This window comes from Suncus etruscus, chromosome 5, assembly GCF_024139225.1.
Source record: "Suncus etruscus isolate mSunEtr1 chromosome 5, mSunEtr1.pri.cur, whole genome shotgun sequence".
NCBI classification, from domain to species: domain Eukaryota; kingdom Metazoa; phylum Chordata; class Mammalia; order Eulipotyphla; family Soricidae; genus Suncus; species Suncus etruscus.
Genome location: NC_064852.1, coordinates 91,642,571 through 91,661,867, shown reverse-complemented (window position 1 = coordinate 91,661,867; position 19,297 = coordinate 91,642,571). Strand labels below are relative to the sequence as shown.

The 19,297-nt window shown below is 37.8% G+C and overlaps 1 protein-coding gene across 2 annotated transcripts in view; it reads right to left on the bottom strand.

The window, feature by feature from the left end:
• Nucleotides 1-19,297, bottom strand: part of CHN1 (chimerin 1) — a 191,336-nt gene that overhangs the window by 120,130 nt on the left and 51,909 nt on the right. The window contains exons 4-5 of one of the 2 annotated variants that reach the window (XM_049773443.1): nucleotides 17,382-17,416; nucleotides 14,318-14,431 (exon numbers count right to left, since the gene is read on the bottom strand). In XM_049773443.1, coding sequence (XP_049629400.1) covers nucleotides 14,318-14,431; nucleotides 17,382-17,416 — 149 coding nt within the window. The remainder of the gene's footprint in view (nucleotides 1-14,317; nucleotides 14,432-17,381; nucleotides 17,417-19,297) is intronic. The other variant, XM_049773444.1, reaches the window with a different exon arrangement.

Here is a 19,297-nt window from a genome sequence, read left to right as displayed (position 1 = left end):
TTATAATGTCAGGCTGTGGTAGGGTGATTGTGGCAAGGGATAGACTCTGAGAGTATTGGTGGAGAGAGGTCGAAATTGGTAATGGGATTGGTGCTGAAATGTTGTATCTAATTAAATTGTATCTGATATCCAACTATGGATAACTTTATAAATCACAATGTTTTACATTTTTAAGATATAAAAAAATATGGACTGATTCTGAAGCTAAAGGTTAACTCACACATCATATTCCATGTCAACTTTATAAAGTGCTACATGGTTTCTTAACATTTTAGGAGGGTGTTTTTGTTTTTTAATTTGGATCACAACCGGCAGCGCTCAGAGGTTACTCCTGGCTCTGCACTCAGAAATCACTCCTGGCTGGCGCAGGGGACCATATTTCTCTGGACCAGCAATTTAGGAGTTTTTAAAACAGATTATAATTGTTTCTTTGCTGCTTATTTTTAGGCTACTTAAGAATATTGTCCTATTTTTAAGATAAAAAAAATTAAAAAAGATAAAACATACAGGGCTTCTTTTGAAGATAAACTGAATTCTCCAACCTGGATGCCATAAATATAGATTATAGGTTACAAGATAACAAAACTGGGGCCGGAGAGATAGTAGAGGCTGGAGAGATGCAAGGGTGTTTACCTTGCATGCAGCTGATTAAGCCATGGTTCAAATCCCTGCATCCCAACTTTAAACTGTATTACAAAGCAGTAGCTATCAAAACAGCATGGTATTGGAATAAAGACAGATCCTCAGATCAGAATAGACTAGAGCCTCGATGGCGAACCTATGGCACGAGTGCACAAGAAGGCCTTACAGCTGGCACTCAGGAAGGTCAATTAAGATATGCGGCGTGGCCAGAGGCAAGTGTGCCTGTGTCTGCCTTTGCAGCTCACCTTACAACAGGGCAGGACTGGCCATTGGGAGGACCAGGCATCGTGTGGCAGTTTGGGCACTCGAGCTCAAAAAGGTTAGCCATCACTGGACTATTCAGAGAATGCTCCCCAGCTATATAATTAATTAATCTTTGATTAAGGGGCAATAAATGCAAAATGGAGCAAATGGTGTTGGGACAACTGGTCAGCCATTTGCAAAAAAATGAACTCAGATCTCCCTTTAACACCCTGCACAAAGATCAAATGCAAATGGATTAAAGATAAATTCTTAAATTGATTGGACACAAACATTTAAGGACTAAGTGGTTCACTGGTTGCTTTCTTCCTGCGTTTGCTTTCTTTTCTTGCATCAAAATGGAGTTGTCTCTTATATGGCAGTTTGAGACACCTACCTATGATAACCAAGCATCTTTTCTGCAAATTACAAAATTTTAACCTTTCTTTTCTAATTTTATTTTCAAGTTTGCCTTTCTGCATGCTATTATATATTGCTCATTTAAAAGACAAATAGATACCCCATGTTTAAGGTATAGAATTTAATGTTTTTAGTGCATTTATATTATACAGCAAAATTTTATTTATTTTTACATAAATAAAAAATTTTATTGAATCATTGTTAATTATGCAGTTGATGAGCACCAAGACAAGAGCAAGAGAAACAGTTAATGAATCAATTCTCAAGGTGTGTTTCATGGGGACTCTTATGACCAATAAGTTTGGGAAATGCAGTATACTACATTTAACATTTAACTATTAATATAGGATTTGAAGAACACTGCAAGAAAAAAAATCCAACTGATTGATGGCAGAGAAAATCACATTCCGTCTGTATATATCTTTATACTACAGATGAGGCTGCCAATGCCCCTTTCCCACAAATCCATTGCAACAGATTTCTTAACATTTCATTTGAAGTACCATAATATGCAATACTGTTAATGATAGGGTTTCATAAATACAACATTTCTACACCACAATCTTCACTAGAATGTCCGCTTCCCTCCCCACTGACTCAGTATTTAGCCTGCATACCCCAATTAATCTATTATGACAACCTTAATTCTGTAGACGAGGTCTCCTGACCAGATTTGCTGGCTGTGGGTGTGTCATAGCAAAATCTTGTTGATTTGAGGTACCTTCCTTCTATACTCATTTTATTGAGTTTTTTAATCATAAAAGGATATGGAATCTTAAAATATAATCTTTATATATTAAGATTATTTTAAGGTTTGTATATTTGTGTATATTGAACCAATCTTATATCCCCAGAATAAACCCCACTTGATTGTGGTGTACAATTCTTCTAGCAGGGGTCCTCAAACTTTTTAAACAGGGGACCAGTTCACTGTCCTTCAGACTGTTGAAGGGCCAGATTATAGTAAAAACAAAAATTATCAACAAATTTCTATGCACACTGCATATATCTTATTTAGAAATGAAGAAACAAAATGGGAATAAATACAATATGTGGCTCGTGGGCCATAGTTTGAAGACCCCTGTATCTAGTGCATTGTCGAATTCAGTTGGTCAGTGTTTTGTGGAAGTTTTTAGTCTATAGTTTTCTTTGTGTTGTCATCTGGTTTCAGAATCAAGATTATTTGGTTTGTTTCATAGAATGGTCATCTGACCACTGCCCAGGGTTGCTCCTGAGCACAAACCTAAGAATTGCCTCTGAACACTGCCTGGTATAGCCCAAAGCCCAACACCCTAAATTCATGGTTCAGGGCTTATCAAATAAGGAGATAATGTAAGAAAAGATAAAAAAAAAAAAACTGGATTTTTATTTTAAAAAGCAAGGAAGTGTGGGCTGAGGAGATAGACTAGAAAGCTGGAACAGGTGGCTGGTCCATTGAGGCACAGGTGGGCGGGCACCCAGCACCTCATGGTGCTGTAGGTAACTTCACCGTGGGCCTGGTGATTCCCTCTACTGCCTGCCTGAGCAGCAAGAGATTATCACTTGGATGGCCCACAGGTGTCCTGAACACTGCTTAAAAGACTCCCCAAACAAATAAATACAAAGTAAATAAAAATTTGGGTAACAAAAATATCAAAATAACAGAGTATTGCAATTAGGAGCTCAGAACACAAGACAATAGATCAAAAGTAGTAGAATGCATGGGGCCTGCGAGCTAGGACAGCAGTAGGGCATTTATTTGCCTTGCAAGAGGCCAATCTGGGACCGACTCCAGGATTCCCGGTATCCCATATGGTCCCCTGAACCTGCCAGGTGCGATTTCTGAGCACAGAGCCAGGAGTAACCCCTGAGTACTACCGGGTGTGACCCAAAAATAAAACAAAACAAAATAAAGTAGAATACAGGATTAGTCAACTGGAAGACATAGACAAAAAAAATGACTAAATTAAGTTCAGAGTGAAACAAAATAAGGAAGTTATGAATAAAGAGAGTTTGCCCTGAATGCAGGCAACCTGCATTCAATGTCCAGCACCCAGGAGTAATTTTTAAGTGCAGAGCCAGAAGTAGCTACTAAAAATCACCAGGTGTGGCCCCTAAAAAGCAAACAAAAATTCAAACAGAAGAAAATTTAGAGAAGTCAGAAAATGGGTTATCATGAATAAATCAATGAGAGAAATACTAAAGGATTTTTTCCGAAACATAGTTTCTCTTTACTGCATAAAATAATGATAAATAATTGAGGGGAAATATATAAGTACATATAGATAAATAATGGCTAACTGTTGACTGACTAAATAATAAGGCCTTTGCATAAACAATAAAGTCTATGCATAAAATATGCATAGAAATAAATTATATAAAGGGCCTGAAGATAGTATAGTGAGTAGGGTACTTGCCTGGAACGTGGCTGACCCTAGTTCAATTGCTGGCACCCTATAATGTAGAAAGGAGGTATATGGGTATAAAGAGTCTCACATTTTTTTTGAGAAATATTAAAAGTAAGAATTTGTGGGCTCGGAGAGATAGCACAGTGGCGTTTGCCTTGCAAGCAGCCGATCCAGGACCAACGGTGGTTGGTTCGAATCCCCGGTGTCCCATATGGTCCCCCGTGCCTGCCAGGAGCTATTTCTGAGCAGACAGCCAGGAGTAACCCCTGAGCACCACCGGGTGTGGCCCAAAAACCAAAAAAAAAAAAAAAAAAAGTAAAAATTCGTATTAATATAAAGAAATCAGAGCACATGTTGCAATCTCTATTTAGCCATTAAAAATAGTACAAAGACTCAAAGTATAAATAAGTTACTAAAAATATAAATAATAATAATAATGACTTGTCCAAAATAATCCATAAAAATAAAGCGAAAAGGTCAAGTACAAAAAAATATGGTTTTAAACCAGAATGTTAGAATGTTAGTAATTTTATCTACTTATTGATTTATATTTTGTAAATTGAGTTAATTTAAACTTATGTATGAAGTGTCACCACCTCAGAGAGAGAGAGAGACAGAGAGAGAGAGAGAGAGAGAGAGAGAGAGAGGAGAGAGATTTTCCATATGTGATGAAAAAGAGAACAACAAATGGTCTAAGACATCAGAATGAGAACTGAAGATTTTGTCTATCTCACTGAGCTTATGGGGGTGGTGCCAGACAAGCTGAGGACACTGAGTGGAGAGAAGCAGGCTCTCTGGTGATGGATCTGGTGTTGGAATGGTGTATACATGAAAACTGTGCTTAAGAGTATTGTGAATCCTAGTATCTCAATAAAGATTGTTTAAAAATAAATATTTATTTATATATATTTATTATATATATCATGTGCTAAAGCTAAATCAAAAAACAAATGATATTTCCATGTAATAAGTAAAAAAATTATTAGTACCCAGAACAAATTACTTTTAACAGGTTACAAAACTGAGATAACAAGCAGTGGGCTGAGGGTGAAAGGAAGGAAGGAAGAGGATGAGAAGAGGGACCCAAGGTGACTGGTGGAGGGTCTGGGCCACTTGGTAGTGGTGAAAGTGCAGCAACGCTATACTACAAGACTATTGCAATCAGGTTGCTTAAAGTACAATAAAAATTTAAATGAGAGGGAGTCTAGCAGGAGGGGGTTTGGCAGGCCACCGCCATGCCGAAGGCCTGCTTAACCAGGCCTAGTGGGGATGCAGGACTTGGGTAACCCCAGCGCCCCTCTACCACCTTGCTCCAGATCTCCAGGGCTTCCCTGGGCCACATGCCTGGGCAAGTCGGTGAGTTGGGCCCCTTGGTGGAGCTTGAAGGTACTCTAGGCTTTCCCCCATTATCGATTCAGCTCCTTAGGGAGGGTCTGGGTGGGGCCCTGAACTTCTGGCCTCCTAGCTTCTTGAAGTCACTGATAATCTCTGTCCAGTCTATATTTTCAAAATCGTGCGGGGGCGATAGCACAAGAAACATTAACAGTACTCACTATCATTGAATTATGTTTTTATGTATGCAGAAGGTCCATTTTGTACTCTGCCCTTTTGCATAACCCTTCATAAGATCATATTTCTCTTTAACTTCCTTAACTCCTATCATCATTACTCCTCATTTAACCTTTCTAACTCTAAGTACTGTAGAGTCCTAAGTCACAGATCAAAGTGGTGCCCTGGAGTTAACACCCACCCAACTATTTTAAAAGGTATAAAAAGGACACTTATGACTCTTCAACATTTTATGGGTGTTTTCTTTGACGGTTATAACTTTTGCTGAATATTTTCTTATACAGTGAAATCCCCCCCCTTTGTTTTTTATCTTCTCTTTGTGAACTGCTCAATATGAAATTTGGTGTGAAAGAATCCCTCAGTTTAATGCTTATGTTTGAACCAAGTCATGGGTTTTGTTGGAAATGTTCTTGCGCCCCCATATATCTGATAGCACCACGTGGCTTTGTTTCTTGTTTGCTTAGGCACACTAAAATGGGAAAATACTATACATACCAATAAGTTCTTATCTAATAGAGATGGGAACACACAAATCCTGTAGTGCAATGAGACCTTACACCCTGAACATTGACATAAAGACCTGGTACAGGCCTTAGAAGAATGGGCATTCTCCATTCACCCCTGATCTAGAGAAGACATCTACAAAACATCCAAGGTTGTATATAACATCACCTGGAGGTATTCCTCTACCAGGGAAGACCCTACAGCTGCTCTGACATCGACCTACTCAAAAGAAACTTTCCTTAACACTAAGAAGACTTAACAAAAACAATGACCTGCTTACTGGACAGGGCTTGCTGTATTGCCCCTTAATTGTGAGGTTTGTCTATAACATCACCTGGAAGCAATCCTCTACCACGGAAGACCCTACCACTGCTCAGACAGGAAGACCCTACCACTGCTCAGACATCGTCCTGCTGAAAAGAGACTTTCCTTAACAATGAGAAGATTTAACAACGACCAGCTTACAGGACAGGGCTTCCTGCATTGCCCTTTCATGGTGAGGTGAAACGAGAAGACATTCCACATCATGACTTCAATTTAGGATATGCAGATTCCAGAATCTTTAATACAGAAACATGATACCACAACAGAGACTGTGTGAAAAGTGTGTAGGCACTAAGGACAATGTCTTGGATCAGACGATAACTTGCCTGAAGCCTAGAGTTGGTCTTATGCCAGGAAACTTCAGGGGTAGGATCTCTTTGTATTTAGGCCAAGGTTATTCCTTTCCATGCCTCTCATATTTTGGTGGGCCTATGCAAACAACAATTGCCACTCTAATACCATTTTTACTGTGCTCCTTTGACTCTAATCCTTAAAATGCACCCACTTAAAATTTGAGGTTAAATGCACCCACTTAAAATTTGAGGTTAACTTAAACTAATATGCATGTACATTGAAATGTAAAAAATACTATGCCTCTAATGTTTAAGGAGTTACGTAAGTTTTATGGATTTAGATTGCCTTGTGTGCTGTTAAGAAATATTATAATGTGCTACAATCTGGGGACTTGAGGGACAAAGTAATTGTACATGGATTCTGTTTTATTTATCTTAACGTTCTTTGGCTGAAAGTTCAAAGTTAAGATATCAGCAAGGGGACTTCTTCTGAGAATTATGTTATGGCTGATTGTCCTTCCACTGTAACTTTACCTTGTCCTCTTTCTTTGCATCTTTTGTTCTCATAATTCAAAATAAAAAAATTATAAAAAAAAGCCTTGAGCAGTGAGAACTGATAAAAAGCATAGCTTTTAGGTCAAGTAGTAAATTGATATATATATATATATATATAAAATGGTGGTATATACCATGATATATTCCATGATGGTAAGGAAAAACGGTCTAATCTTAATATTATACCAAATGACTTGAAAAAGCATATTAAAAATTGCTATAATGACTTCAAGAACAAGTACCAAAAAAAAAACACAAGTGAAAAGACAGTTGTTTAAAATACATAGTTGAAAACACAGCTACTTAAGTAGATGTATTATTTAAGTAAAATATTTAGGGTCTCTCAGATGTTTAGAAAATAAATGAATCTCAAAGTACCAATTTTTTGATAACATGTAGAATAATATTGTTTATTAGAATATATTAAAACAAAAATGTTAGATTATAGAAATAAGATACCAGAGAAAGTGGAAAAAAACGAACAATGATGAGGCATTGGTGGCAAAGCTGATGGAAGTCCTCTTGGATGGTGATGAGTGATGTTGATGGTTGGAATTGTGTAGTGACTGGACTTGAGTACTACTTGATAGGTGGCATTTTCTGATCATTGATCCTGAGTACTCCTCAACATATGCGGATTGTGGGATCCAAGCATGGCAGCTTCGGAGGTAGAGGCAGCTCACCTCTATTCCAGGCCTGGGGCTGGTCCATAACCGAAGACAGTTCTTTGTCCATAAATGTGGGTTGCTTGCGTTTGCTGCCTATTCTGCTCGTCATTGCTGGAGGTGAAGCATTCCCTGCAAAGCCTTCTTTAGACTTTGAGTCCTTGGTGACCACATTGTGTATGACTGTGCGATCCAAGGCTGGCAGCTTCGGAGGTGGAGGCAAGTCATCATCTCTATGCCAGGCCAGGGGCAGGTCCATAAGCGAAAGCTGTTCTTTGTCCAGAAATAGAATCGGTTGTTTTTGTTTGCTGGCTCTCCTGGCAGTCATTTCCGGAGATGCAGCGCTGCCTGCAAAGCCTTCTTTAGACTTGGAGTCCTCCGTGGCCACACTGTGTGTCAACGGGCCAGAAGACCTGGGCTGCTTGTGTTTGGGCAGCTCTTGTGCTGAGGACTTCTGTGCCTGCCCGAGGAGCTGCTGGGCATCGATGGAGCTGGGCCCAGCGCCACTGGGCTCCATGCCGCTTTTCCGGATAGCATTGCCTCTGGGGATGCCGTTGCCATCTTCTGTTGTCTTCAGGACAGAAGCCTTCTCCACTGGCATCCTTGGCTCTCTTCGTGTCACTATTTTTTCCCGGCGAAGGAGGAGGTGGTGGGCGTCTCATTCGCTTGATCTCACGTATGGTGTCCAGGACACGGAGGAGACTGGCACGCCCGGAGGGGGTCTCCTAAGAATGCGTTGGTCTCCAAACCTGAGGGACTTTGGAGCCTGTGGCAGGCCGCAGTACCTCCACGGAGTTTTGTTGAAGTACAATGGGATAGGCCTGGGGACGCTGTGCGGGCGGTTGACAGATGCGGGAGCCCCAGGATGCTCCCTGTCAAAGCCTTCCGCACGTTTTCTGTAGATTGGAATAGGGTAGAGATGCCTTGCTTGCCCCAGCCGGGGACAGCGACACCTCAGCAGGTGGAAAAATCGACTGAAAGAATTGCCCATGACTTGAGATCAAGGGCTCGGAAAACACATTAGAGAACAGCGCAAGAAACGAAAGGACAAGCCCACGTTTCTCACCTTTGCTCCTAACAGGGAAACAGGCGCACCCGGCGATTGTGACGTCCCTCGGCACACGTCATCAAGAAGGCTGCAGTGGCCCGTGCAAAACTGCCACGTGGCTCAGAGACACACCCGAGGATGAGGCCAATTGCCGCCCTCCTGGACCAGCCAGAGCCTGGCACTTAGGCTGTGGCATGGGTGGCCACCGCTTGGGCTTTTCTGGGGTCTGCACAGACAGGCTGTCTTCCAGAACAGAATGCCTGTCTCGAATACAGGCAGGGGGTGGTGAGAGGAGGGAGATTGGGGGCATTGAAGATGGGAATGTTGCACTGGGGAAGGGGGATGTTCTTTATATGAAACTCAACTACAATCATGTCTCTAATCAAGGTGCTTAAATAAAGATATTATTAAAAAAAATTTAAATGGGAGGAAATGGGGGCAGTGATAGTGCAATGGGTAAGGCATTTACCTTGCACATGGCCAACCTGAGTTTGATCTTTGACATCCCATTGGTCCCCTGAACAACACCAAGAGTAATTCCTGAGTAATTCCTGAGCTGCATTCAGGAGTAACCACTAAATATCACCAGGTGTGGCCCCAAAACAAACAACAAAAAGGAGGGTTAGAAGAAAATCAATAAAAACTCATAGTTGGGGCAGGAACGGTGGTGCAAGCAGCAGAGTGTTTGCCTTCCACACGGCTGACCCAGGACGAACTGCAGTTTGATCCTCTGGCGTCCTTTATGGTCCCCCAAGCCAGGAGCGATTTCTGAGTGCATAGCCAGGAGTAACCCCTGAGCTTCACCTGGTGTGGCCCTCGCCAAAAAAATAAAATAAAAATAAAAAATAAAAAGTCATAGTCTATTTGAACAGGTTTTTACAGAGCAAGAATGTGAACTGTCAATAAATATGATAACCTCGATTATGAGATATGCAAATTAGTCACCCAACCCCATAGATTTGGCATAAGGTCTGACAGTATTAGGTGAAAGTAGAAAGAGAAATAACAGGAAGTATTATAAAGTGTTATGAAGTAACTTCTAGCACCGCTATTTTTAAAAACAATAATCATGATATAGCAAAAGACCAAAGAAGGCAAAAACAGCAATTTTACTTTTTTTTTTTCAGGCCACACCCATTTGATGCTCAGGGGTTACTCCTGGCTACACACTCAGAAATTGCCCCTGGCTTGGGGGGACCATATGGGACGCTGGGGGATCGAACCACGGTCCTTCCTTGGCTAGCACTTGCAAGGCAGACACCTTACCTCTAGCACCACCTCGCCGGCCCCGCAATTTTACTTTTAAGTAAAACTTCTAGAACAAAATCATGTACTAGAAAACATTTTTCTTACCACAGCAGGATTGTTTTTACAAACAGTCCCAAACTAGAAACCATCCATATGATCTTCAATAGAATTGCTAAATTATGGTAGACTTAACAAATGGGTTATCACATATTAATGTAAGTCAAGAACTCTAGACATATTTTACTTTAATTTGTTTTTATTTTTATTCAGGGCCACACCTCCTAGCAGAGCTAAGGGCTTACTTCTAGTTCTGGGCTTAGGAAATTACTCTTAGTGGTGCTTGGGAGAAAATATGGGGGGTGCTGGAGATTAAATTGGGGTTGTTTAGCAGGATACATTTCAGAAGCATAATGCTCAATGGAAATAATTCATTTTACATATTTTCTTTTACAAAATTAAAAATTAAGTAAACCAAAATAATTTATTATGTAAAGATAAACATATGATATATGCCTATAAAGAAAAGCAAAAGAATGGTAGGCCAGCTAGGGTTGCAAGTCTGAGGAATAAGAGGAGACAGGAGAAAAGAGGGAAGGGATACAAAGTATACAAAAGTTCCAAAGGGAATAGCTATTTCTTTAGCTTGCCAACCATAAAACAGAGTATCATGATATTTAATAACTGTCCCAATTATTATAAATATAGAAATTATTTAGCATATATTCAATAATTATTAAAAATGAATAAATAAAAATATTCACTGGTTGCATCTGTCACTTGATACTCTGCATGTGTGACACAATCTAAAATTCCTGCTATTGACAAATATTATATTATAGCTTATAAATAAGTTTAAAGAAGTTGTTTTAAATGATGGAAATCAAAGAAAAAGCATTGTCAAGCAACCTTATCAAATTATTTTAGTTTACTTAGAGCTCCTATTTGCCATTTCTCCTAACTGACAATTAATCCAAGTGTTGTAAAATCAATAGAAAAATAATCCACATCAATTTGAGACATTTAATGCCTCATGAGCATTTGGAACCTGGTCTGGTGTCGTTATCTGTGCTACACACTTCCTTGTTTGACAGATTTTTATGCAGAAACACTCGTCTTTCCTGCATCAAGAGATCAATAAGACCAAAGGCCAAAGAGCCAAGAAAGAATCTAGATATAAATTCTGCTGAGGAGGGGATGGAGGATCCCTACAGAACAAGCTGCTTGAAAAATACTTCTGACAGTTCATCAAGGAAGACCAGGAGGATCTCTGAAAGTGGGAAAGAAGCTGGAAGGCCGGCAGGTGCGTTCTCTTCTTTACCCTACTCAGCATGACAACTTTGCTGCCCCCCCGTTTTGATCTTAAATTAATCATTTCTGATATTATGGGAAACACATCAAACAATCTTGCAGATTTCTTGGACAGTTACTGAACTAGTTCAGAATCTCATTCCCTCACTGGGGTTGTGGAATACTCAGCCTAATATTTCACAGTGACTAAGAGTGAAACAGGAGGAGAAATTTGAGACACTCATAAAGCAAGATTATCTGTTTTGGCTATGTGAGATGAGAAAGGAACAAAGTCCTCTTAATCATCAACTGTTAAGCAAAAACTTTGGGCTTCCCAAAGTTTTATTAAAAATTACAACTCCAAAACATAAATTATAATAAGTCTAAATTTAATTTCAACATTATGTATACATATATATGTATGCGTGATAAGGGCTAAAATGTTGCCTGATATAAGGCAGTGCTTCTAAATCAACACCTAAAGTACAGCTAAGATAGTAAAGGGATGGATGTTGGAATATTGTATGACTGAAACTCAACCTTGTACAACTCTGTGTATCTTATGGTGATTCAATAAAAAAAAAATTTTAAGTACAACTAAGAAAAGAAAACTAGGGACCAGAAAGATAGCATGAAGGTAGAGTGTTTGCCTTGCATGCAGAAGGACAGTGGTTCAAATCCTGGCATCCTATATGGTCCCTGAGCTTGACAGGAGCTATTTCTGAGTGTAGAGCCAGGAGTAACCTCTGAGTGCTGCCGAGTGTGATCCAAAAACCAAAAATAAAATTAAAAAAAAAGAAAGAAAGAAAGAAAAGAAAACCAGTGCTTTGGCTTTGTAGTGTACCAGCTAATAAAGAAAATAAGAAAGTGATAGTATATTTGTAAAGAACGCTGATGGTTCAGTTGTAGACTGTATTTGGGTCAATCTGTGTTTCAGTTCTTATTCGTAGCTTTATGACCCTTAATTAACACAGAAAAAGCACGCTGAATACTGAAAACTGAAAATGGACAAAGTGGCTCCCCCCAAGATGAACAGCTGCACACTAAAAACAAAAAATCAAAATACTTATTAGTTGAAGGAGAAATATCAGATAAAAATAAGTGTCTGATGAAATATCTCAATGCACTTCTACTTCGTATTTTGCTTAGCCACTCCCTGCCCAACATCTAGTTCAAAACGAGGATGCAAATCATATTCAGCATATAAATACTCCTAACATATATTCACAAACTCCCTACCCTCTATAGTTTCTTTCCTTTTATTTCTTTTCCACTTACCAATTTTATGTTAATTTTCAGTAACAAATAGAAAACTGTATATTACCTCTGACCTCTAAAGAAAAAGTTTCATCAATCAAGTGTTCATCTACTCTCCACTGAGCCTAAGTAGAGGGGAAGAAATTATGTTTAAAGCCATAAGTAGCATGAAAGAAAGCAAGAAGTTAAAAATAAAAGATAAAAGGGTAGTTAGGGGGAATGATGGAGATTTAAGTTTAAATCCACTTTTGACTAGCTATGTGATGTTTGAGGTTGAATGGGGAGGGTAACATATGGGGGAAAAGAGTTTAGAAATTTCTGTCTTCCCTTTTCTCCTCCCTCTTCTTTCTAGCCTTTATATCAAGGCTCTAAGATTCAGAAACTCAGGTTACCAGGCATTTTGGAAATGCCAGGTTGTCCAATTCTAGAACTCTAAAATGTTAGGAGAAAAAAGATAAGAAATTGGCATCAAGAAGTTCTTTCAAAGGACAGGAAGATGTTTCAAAGGGCTGGAGAATATACTACGTGTATAGGCACTCTCAGGACTCAGGACAAGATCCTAGGAGCACCGCTGGGATGACCCTACAGCCCTAGAGCACGGTGTGGCATGTGACCCAACACAAACAAAAATCATTCTTTGAACTGCTTCAAATCAGTCCTCTACTTCCTTTAATAGCAACAAAAGTAGATATGCAATTTCCTAGTACAAATTACTTCCCTGAAATCCACAACTTAAACCTGAAAAAAAAACACAGTATCACTAAAAGGAGACTTACATTATATAATTTGCCATAAGAATCACATAAGTGGGTGAACTCCTGGAACAAGTTCTATTCTTCGAGATTAAAATGCTAAATTATTTTTCCCAGAAATAATATTAAGTCTTGTGGATGTACATTAAAGTAGCTCCTGGTCACTCTCATAGGCCTCAATGATTACAGGAGTCCTAAATAGTAATTCATCTTTCTCTCCGCTCTCTCCATGTAGCAGCCAAAATAAATTGTCATTTCTTTGACCTCTTTTGAGCAAGTTTTTATTCCGGAATCTTTTCTAAGGAATAAAGGAATGTTAATAATAGCTCCTGTGTGTTTATTGGCACAAGCAGACAAATGAAGAAATGAACAAAGACAAAGGATAATTATTCCAAACTTTGGAGTGGGAGCATGTAGAGTAAGAGCACAGTCTCTAAAACCAGATTACTTGGGTTTAAATACCAGCTTCATAAATTATCCTTGGTCAAGTTACTTCAAACTCTAGGGTCTCTGTTTCATTGTCTCTAGAGATAACAATACTTAGATCCAGTTGTCTCGAAGATCAAACAAGGTTAGAGGCCTGGGATGAGGCAAGTTTTGTGAAGAACCACATTCCTACACTAGGTTCTGTTATTACTGTGGGGTTAATAGAATATTTGTTTCTGGGTGCTCTATCGTAAGAGAAAAACAGCTAAATACTAGACAAAGTTCAGTTGATAGGAATGAGCCAAGAGCTCTTAAGAAAGCTGCTTCAACCAAAATCCATCCAAAAAGAAATGACATTGGTTTTAATTTATGAGTTACAAAGATCTTTTCTTTCGGTTCCTTTCCTTATTCAGGAAGTAGATGGGAGCTGACATGGCAGGACAGATGGGAGAAAAGGGGTAAAAATTAAAAGAAAGAGAGCAGCTACCATCAAAATGCTAAAGTTTTTTAGTTCTTTAATTACTATGGGCTCCCATTCATGAGGCATTTTTTAAGGGCCTCAAAGCTATTAAAATGCTAATTGGGCCCCAAGAAAAGAAGAACCAATTCAATTACATGCTGGATGCTTTTAAAATGTAAAGCCCTCTTTTGAGAAGGGCTTTAAATGAAGCAGGGTTCTAATTACAGGCCCATGACCAACCTTAAAGCCAGAGTGTAGGTTCCTGGCTGACGCTGGCTCTCCCGAATGAGGTAGCTACCCTCAGCCAAGCTCAAGAACTGGTCTGCTGCTTCTCGGGAGATCATGCCGTGAAACCTAAGAAAGAAAAGTCAATTCAGAAACTGCAGGCTTCCCAACTTTTCCAAGAACACAAGAGAAAACAACATTCCACCCCCACAAAACCACCTACATTCTTCGCTGTTTCCTAGAAATTTTGAGTACTGCTGTACAATCAAAGGGTTTAATAACACTTGTGTTTCTCTGGACCCGGTTACTAGCCAGCTTGTCTGTGATGTTTCAAAAATAAATAAATAAATAAATAAATAAATAAATAAATAAATAAATAAATAAATAAATAAATAAATAAAAGCAAGCCCCAAAGTAGCAATGTAACCCATTTACTACAGAATCTAAATTCACATCCCTCTAATGGGAAATCGACTACCCCTCTTTGGAGGACAACTCCCTCCTTTGGGAACCATCAACTTAAGGACCTGCTGAAAAATATAGATATGTGGCCCATTTTCTTTCTTCATACTCGTGGCAATGTACCAACACTCTGGCTCAAGACTCCAAGTTGGTGATTTTCCAAGACCCTGGGTTGCCCTTAATTGGCATGATTGCCCACTATGTACAGGATCTGCATCACTGTATACGCAAGCAAAAGCAAATAACTGAATACCTGCTTTCATTCCCTATTAAAGGCAATTTGATTGAGAGAAAAAAATAAACATACATAATGTAATTGGTAAACAAAATACAGTAAGTTCATCTATAACAGACACAAATCACTAAAAAATAAATGTCAGTTGTAATTGATGATTAATATTAAAAATAAAAACTGTTAACATGTATAGTGATTTACAATTTACAAAGAACTTAACCACACATTACACCTTTTCAGTAACTCATGGCTAACAGAGATGGGTGATTGCTCAAATGAAACTGCAGCTTTTACAGTATAAAAGAAACAATAGTCACTTGTGTCAGGAAAGATATATTTAAATGGCCCTAAATGGTATTATAATAATGTAGGAACTTTCCTAGGGAGCAAGTGGCAGCTTTTTGGAATTTTTCTCATGGGAATAGTTCAGTCTCATTTTAAGTCAACACATTTTACCAGAGCTATGTTCAAATCATGACTATTTAACAGGTAGGTTTAACTCTGAATTTCTGGAACTTCCTTTTTTATTGTTTTGTTTTGTTATGTTGTTTCTGGGGGGACACACCCAGCTATGTTCAGGGCTTACTCTGTACTCAGGGATTACTCCAGGGTGAGCTCAGAAGACCATAATATGGTACCAGGGATCAGATCTGAGTTGGCCACATGAAGATAAGTGCCCTACACACTGTACATTCACTCTAGTTTGTGGAACTTTCTTAATCTATAAATTTTCCATCCTTTTAAACTAAGTTCACTGAGTTTGCTGCCAGGCAGAAGATGTTCCCATGACAGGGAACATAAATTCTATTATTCACATACTAGCAGACTGTTTCTTTTTTTGACATCAACTAATAAAGACAGGGAAAATCAATGTTTTTTAAAACTCAAGCAATTGGTGGTCAGAGTGATAATAGAGCAGGTAGTGCATTTGCCTTGCAAGCAGCCAGCCCAGGTTCAGTCCCTGGCATCCCATACAGTTCCCCCAAGCACTGCCAAGAGTAATTCCTCAGTGCAGAACCAGGAGTAATCCCTGAGCACTGCCAGGTGTGACAAAACAAACAAATAAACAAACATAAAACTCCAACAATTTGGAGCTGGAAAGATAGTACAGTGGGTAATGAGTTTACCTTGCATATGGTAAACCCACATTCAATTCAAGAACTACATATAGTAGTGCCCTGAGCTCTGCCAGGAGTGATCCCTGAGCACAGAGCCAGGAATAAGCCCTAAGCACTTCCAGCTAGGGCCGCAAAACAACAACAACAACAAAAAAAAACCTTCAAGCAAAGTTTTTAAAACTCCTACTAAGAAACAGACTTTGGAACAAAAGCTGACAGTGCTTTTTAAAGAACCTTATTTGACCATTTATATTAGTTGACCCAAACTTTCTACCCTTAAAAGTAAGATATTTCTTTTCCCCTACATCTCACAGTAACTGGGAACATAAACAGTGCCTCACACATGTAAGACAAGAGTTCTACCACTGCGTCACAGTCTTGGTCCTGAGATGTTTCTATGGTGCTAATTTCAAGATTATATATTTAAAGAACATAAATGCCAGAGCAGAAGACTAAACCATAAAGAACATCATGGGTGGTTTTTAAGTTGGAATTATCCTCCCCACAATTTAGATGCTTGTGTTTCATCTGCAAGAGTCTTAAAAATTTACAAAGATTATAAAATAATTAAAAATCTTTGCTGTATATATCACTGCTTAACTGTTACGAACATAAAAAATTTTTATTTGGGGACCGAGAATATTATGGGTGATCTTCATTCTTTTCCCCAAAGTGCTATATTTGCCTTATTCATAGTTTTAAAATTTATACTTTAAATTATATATTTTATAATGTATTAAAAAATCTCATTAATTTTTAAGAAAAACTGATCTATAAAATTATGTTTAATATCTTAATTTTTTACAAACCATTCGAAAGGAGATCTTCAGTAAGTGGTAATTCAAACAATAACTATTTATGGACATCAGAAATTACTTTTTTCCTCAATAATAATGAGATACTGGAAAATAAAATATAAACATAGAATAAACCTCTAATATTCCACTGTATAACAAATATGTGTGTAAGTAAATACATGAACATATTTAATACACACAAATTATTTTTTTATATATAAGATTGGTTTACCCTTATTGCAAACACCTTTATCTTAAATAATACATATATATTTTGTGCTATTCTTCATATTTGCCTTTATTATCTATATTTTTACCAATTAAAATAATTTTAATTAAAATGAATAACTTAACTCATCCAAACTATAATACCACCTTCATCGTGTTTTTTATTTTTACTCAATACATTCATTTACCTGAATCTCTCAAATATTCCAATCTACAAAATGTTTTCAGTCTGTACTTACTCTCTTCCATAATACTTTGGTCTGTTTTCTACCTGCTGGGGGAAAAAAATAGACAATTATTTGTGAAAATGCAAATGTTCGGAACATAACTGTTTTATGTATAAAATTAATTTATTGAGAAAAAGAATTAGAACAATAGTAAAAAACTCAGAATCTGATGTCCTAGTTAGATCAAGGGATTAATTCTGCCATTTGGTCTGGTCACTTGTTCTTTGAGTTGCTCCTACCAATTAAATGAAGTGTATATAAAACAAGCTGGATTAAATTAACCTTCATCTCAAGAATTTCATGAACCTTAAAAAGTATTATCAATAAGTTAAATAAAATATCTGAAAAGTCCCCCAAGCCAGGAGCGATTTCTGAGCACATAGCCAGGAGTAACCCCTGAGCGTCACCAGGTGTGGCCCAAAAGCCAAAAAAAAAGTCTTGCATACATGTTGTTATAATTATTCCTAACAAATTCATTTTAAGGCTGCTATAGAAAAAGTATTGTCTTAGACTTTGCTTACTGTTTGTAACTAGTAAATAAAATTTGTACATTAAACAATTATGGTATTAAATATATTCTAAGATCTACAATTGAAAAATAATGACTTCAATAGTATTGTAAACTGACACATCAATTAAGAAATTAATTTAAATTAATTAAGAAAATCTTCCCAGCATAAAAAAAATATATGTATCTGAAAAGTTAGTTCTACAACTGTGTCAGAATAGACCATGGTTTTTTTCTCCCACTTCTTATGTAACTCTAGATTCTATATTCTAGCAGCATCTCCATATAATCTTCCCTTTGTTCTTCTTTCTGTTAGCTCCTTCCTCAGACAGCTTTATCACCCCAGATTTTCATAACAGCATGTGGGCTACAACTAATGAAAGACCCAGCAGAACACACTATACTGAAGAAGTATTTGTCCCTTCACTTAAGCAATATTTACTGAATAAACAATGTGTGACAGGTACAATCCTCCATGAAAAAAAGGAAATATTGCTGTGATAACACAGATTATCATTACTACTTAAGGCTGATACACTGATAAACTAAGGAATAAAGAGGTTTAAGGGAATAAACAATAAAATCAGCAGTACTCAAAGTGTTAGTACAGTGGTTAAGGTGCCTTGCTCACAGCAACCCAGGCTCAATCCCCAGCACAGCACACAATCCCCAACATCACCAGGAAAAACCCTGTGCATCAGATGTACCCCCACTTTCCAAAAAAGGGTAAATTTATTTTTAAAATAGAAGAAAAGATAGAGCCAGAATGGTACAACAGGAAGTTTGCTTTGCATGTGGCAGACCAGGGTTCAATCCCCAGCATCCTATACTGTCCCTTGAATACCACCAGGAGAAACCTGAATGCAGAGCCAGGAGTAACCCAGGAATCATTGAGTGTGGCCCAAAAACAAATTAATGAAAAAAAAAAAATGAAATAAGTAATGATAGTATTAGAGTAAAATAATATGAAGAAAGACTAATGAGATATTTAGGTTGATTGAAATAGTCCCTGAGCACCTACAGATTTGGTCCAAAAATTAAACACCCAAAATGCATCTTTTATCTATGAGACTTATAATTTTACCTTTTGATTAATATTAAACTTAAATAATTTTTCCACTTAAATTTAAGTACTTACAGATAAAATGGGTAAAGGGATAGCAATAATCAACTTAAAATAATTACTAACAGAGTTCACTTTTTAATTATGATCATTAACCTTATAATTTTTTCCTTATCAAGTACTTTGATACCAAATATATCCTACTACATAAATGCCCGTGAACAATGAATTTTAAACAAAAGCAACATCTCAAAAGAAAAAGATCATTTTAAAGTAAAATAAAGTACCAACAGACTTGAATTATAAGCTGATTATAAACCAGTTGGTTTTAAAAACTAAATACTAGAGCTGGAGAGA